The 4,256-nt window shown below is 35.1% G+C and overlaps 1 protein-coding gene across 2 annotated transcripts in view; it reads right to left on the bottom strand.

Annotated features, from left to right (window-relative positions):
- The window catches only part of LOC111698555 (uncharacterized), a 35,832-nt gene extending 31,576 nt beyond the window's left edge, over positions 1–4,256 (bottom strand). For both annotated transcript variants that reach the window (XM_023468911.1, XM_023468912.1), the window contains exons 1-3: positions 4,152–4,256; positions 3,291–3,399; positions 673–736 (exon numbers count right to left, since the gene is read on the bottom strand). In XM_023468911.1, the coding sequence (XP_023324679.1) occupies positions 673–736; positions 3,291–3,399; positions 4,152–4,192 (214 nt within the window). In that variant the 5' untranslated portion in view covers positions 4,193–4,256. The remainder of the gene's footprint in view (positions 1–672; positions 737–3,290; positions 3,400–4,151) is intronic.

The raw sequence follows: 4,256 nt of genomic DNA, 5'->3' as shown, positions 1-4,256 counted from the left end.
GGCTAGGGGGCCGAGCGCTGCGGCCACGGGTTAGGTTAAGTTAAGACACTTCTTGTCAGACTCATGTACAAAATTGATAGGAGGGGGGCGTCCAAAATTCGTTTTCTATGACAGACCCAAAAAAGAAGTACAATTGACAGGGATTTATTTAAATTTCTTTTAATTTGCAACTTTGACATGTTATCTAAGATTTTACTTTTTAAATGGATTTTTTTTTATTTCAAGTAACCCTACATTTCAACCAACTACATGTTCGATTCAAAACAGCCACCTTTAAACTTGCACATTTTTTAAAAGGAAAATACTGGAAGAGATAAATTCTTGTTATATTTATTCCACAATTGAAGTTCAGGATATTTATATAATTTCTTAAGGTTTTAGGGCTGACTATTGTGAACCTCTTGAAGAGGAATGGTTTTAATCCATAATTGTGTCAGCAATTCATTAAATTTCATTATTAAAGATTTGTTAAAACTTTTCTTGTCAAATATACAAAATTTGGGATCAAACATATTAGGTCAACGAATTTCAGTTGAATAGCTGTAATATACAGTTTCCTTAATTTTCTAGAACACTGTCATGAAATAAATCTAATTAGCGTGAAATCGTAATATAATATTCTTTGCCTACAGTAAACTTTATGGCGAGTAATGAAATTATTCATGTTATTTCCTAAATCTGCAAGCATCAGGGATTTGAGAGACTTGACCTCGTTTAGCTTTTCTGTATAGATGTCCTGACAATAAACTTTGATAATAAACATGAGAGTTCATTGACAAAACACCCCCCCCCCCCCCCCTCCCTACATTTAGTGTATTTTTTTGGAAGATTTTATACTACTTTAATTTAAAGGGTTGGGAAAGGTTTTAGAGGATAGCAGAAAAATAGCTTGCATGTTATAATCAAACTTTCACTCTATTTTTATCCCCTGAAGCTTTGGGGGAAAAAAATCACTTAAATTAGAAAGACATTTAAGATGCCAATTAACAAAATTCAAGTGAGAACTTTTCACCAAGGGCAAGAAGTATTTTTGTTTGGCATAATATTAAAGAAATTGTTATAGCTTAAAGTGGATAATTTAAAGTTTTGAAGCTAACCATTTTTTTCCACGCAGGTGAAACAAAGTTCCAAAATTTTGTACATTTTTACCCCCCCCCCCCCCCCCCCCCCCCGAGATTATAGAAGGAGATTTAACGGATATAAACGAGAAATATTGTGAAGATGACATAATTTGTTTTTGTTAAAGAACACTTCAGAAAACTATTCTCCTTCTCTACAAAATGCCAATGTTGGGCCTTTGTCTCCTAAATTTGACATGGGTGGGGGCAAAAAACGTATTTCTCTACGGAAAATTTAATTGGTGCTTAAACATTTAACGTAGAATTGTAGTAGAACGCTGATTTTTTGCATGTGAACTAATGTATTGTCACTGAAAATCCAGTTCTATCAAAATCTGAGAAAAAGAAACTTAGCACAGGTTTGCATATTGTATGTTGATTTATCGGTAATTTAGCACCAGGAATCATCATTTCTAAGGTCAATAAGAATATTCAATACTGGGACATTTTAGTCAGCACACTTAGAGTCAGCTGTTTTGTGGATTTCATTTCTGAGATCAAAACCGACATCAAAGCGTAGTAATAGAAAGGCATTAAATTATGGGTCATCTTGCCACACATTTTTTGTGATGTATGTTGAAATACAGGTAATTGGGCATGAGGATTTCTTTTCCGAGGTCAAAATTAATGTTGGAGCATTCTGACCCGCTAGATAATAGCCAGCTGTACCGTTATGGGTCATCATAGTACAGATTTTACATGTTGCATGTCGATTTATAGAAATTAAGCATGAGGAATTCATTTAAGAGGTCAAAATAAATATTGGAGAATTCTGACCGGCCAGCCAATAGCCAGCTGTTTCGTTATGGGTCATCTACAAATTTTACAATGTCAATTCATAGAAATTAGGGACGAAGAATTCATTTCTGAGGTCTAAATAAATATGGGAGCAGTCTGACCGGTGCACTTGTGGTCAAGAGTTAGGTTATGGGCCATTTTACAACATATTTTGCATGGTGTATGTCAAAATAAAGGTGATTGAGCACAATTAGTTCATTTTCTTGGCTAAAAATGGAAAGCACCTTCAAACTAGCAGCCTGCAGCTACCTGTTTTGATTGGTAACTAGACCCAAGGATTTTATGCTAAACAATTATGTTTGATCATTATGATCGGCGCGCTGCTAGCAAGTAGGTAGTTATTGGGTCAACTTATCTTACAGTGATAACCAGAAAACTTTGGTATAGGAAAACGACCAATATACTTCAGAATGAACATGAGACACAGCAATTGTTTACGGTAATAAGGAATTTACTAAGTTACTAGTAACCCTATTTGTTTAGTAACATCAAATAGATTAAATCATTGCTATAATGTCGTCTTCCTATTCAATGATTTTCTGGATATTAATGTATTTATTCATGTTGAATGTCATCTTTTTTAGATGATTTGACCTGAGGAATACATGTTCTCAAAGCTAGTTTTTAAGCACGCTAGAATCCATGATATTAATAATGGATCATTTTACTGAAGTTTTCTCAGAAGTACTAGCTCCATAATTTATCAAACTCAAATCAAGACATTTCCCATATCTTCCATTTTAAATATAATGGTTAATTATTTTCAGATTCTATTGACCAGGATTTTGAGAATTCTGAATATGTTTTCCGATAAATCATGCATTTTGGTAGGATGAACCAAAGTTAATATTGGATGACCACTAGTGTTATCAGATTTCTTTTCTGGTTATTTACCCTAGACTGATTTCTCTAGTGTGATACCTAATTACTGACATACTACATTAACAAACATTGTATATAGTCCATTAATATACTAATATGTCCTCGAGCAATGCCACCTAAGTTCAGGGTGGCCAAAACTTTTTTGAAAAAATCCGTACATTTTCAGAAAAAATCTGTACAATCCGTACAATTTTTGAAAACAAATCCGTACAATCCATACAATTTTCGGAAAAAAACTGTACAATCCATACATTAAAAAAGAATCCGTAATAGAGAACTAGAGAACTAGAGAGCTACAGAGCTAGATAGCTAGAGAGCTAGAGAACTAGAGAACTAGAGAACTAGAGAACTAGAGAACTAGAGAACTAGAGAACTAGAGAACTAGAGAACTAGAGAACTAGATCCCCCTCCCTTCGACGTCGGTTCATGTTGTATCAAAAATAGTTTGAATGACTTCAAATCGTTAAAAGAATATGAATTAAAAGTTTATTCCTCGATGGATTCTGTCAGCGTTTCAATAATCTCCTCGCCCTTCTTGGAAACCCTCTGCTCGTTGAAATCCTGCAGATGGAGCTGATACTCAATCCTACCTATCCCAGACCTAGAGAAATATTTGTATGCAGATTATAAATTTTACCAACCTGTATGAGCAGAATTTGAGAACGTGTTTATTCTTATTCCTTTCAAGGTAACTTTCTAGTTCCTAGGGAACGCTTTTTGGAACCATAGCCCCCTTCAGAAAACTATTCTCNGACATGTGGTCGCAGAGCCCTAATCTGTCCCAACCGCGTAGGTAATTCCCTAGGACCTAGAGAGAAATTTTTGGACCCCCTCCCCTCTCGTTATCAATTTTGAACATGGATCTCATATGCAATATAATAATTGATCATGTGGCCGCATTGCCCGCCCCCTAGCCTGTCCTTGCCGCGGCGCTCAGCCCCCTAGCCGCAGCGCTCGGCCCAGAAATCGTCATAACCTAATCTAACCCTAAATATTAAAAACTAAATAATAATAAATTCGCTGATAATAAGTGGTCATGTACAAAATTGATAAGAGGGGGGTCCAAAAATCGTTTACTAGGACGGACCCCAACTGTATCCCAAGGGAGAGGGGGGAAGTCCAAAAAAAACGTTCTCTAGAACAGCCCCCCCTCCCCAAAAAAGAGCACTGGAGAGAAAGTAGATAGCCGATTTCTGAAATTATACGTGTTTTTGTTTCATTTAAACTTTTTCTTATTAAATTGTAAATAACTTTTAAATTATAGAACCACATGAAAATGACATTGAAAATGTCCTGCACAGTTAGGATTTTGGTTGGTTTAATAAGAGTTTTGAATCCTAATCCGCGCCTTACCTTAATCTTTTCTTCAGTGTCTCAAAATCTTTTAAACTCATTTTATATGCAGTTGATTTGTAAGGTCTAAAAGAATACAATGTTATTAACAAAATTTTCGGAATA

This window comes from Eurytemora carolleeae, unplaced genomic scaffold (genome assembly GCF_000591075.1).
Source record: "Eurytemora carolleeae unplaced genomic scaffold, Eaff_2.0 scaffold287, whole genome shotgun sequence".
Lineage (NCBI taxonomy): Eukaryota > Metazoa > Arthropoda > Copepoda > Calanoida > Temoridae > Eurytemora > Eurytemora carolleeae.
Note: the sequence above shows the minus strand (reverse complement) of the source record. Positions and strands in the feature narration are given on the sequence as shown.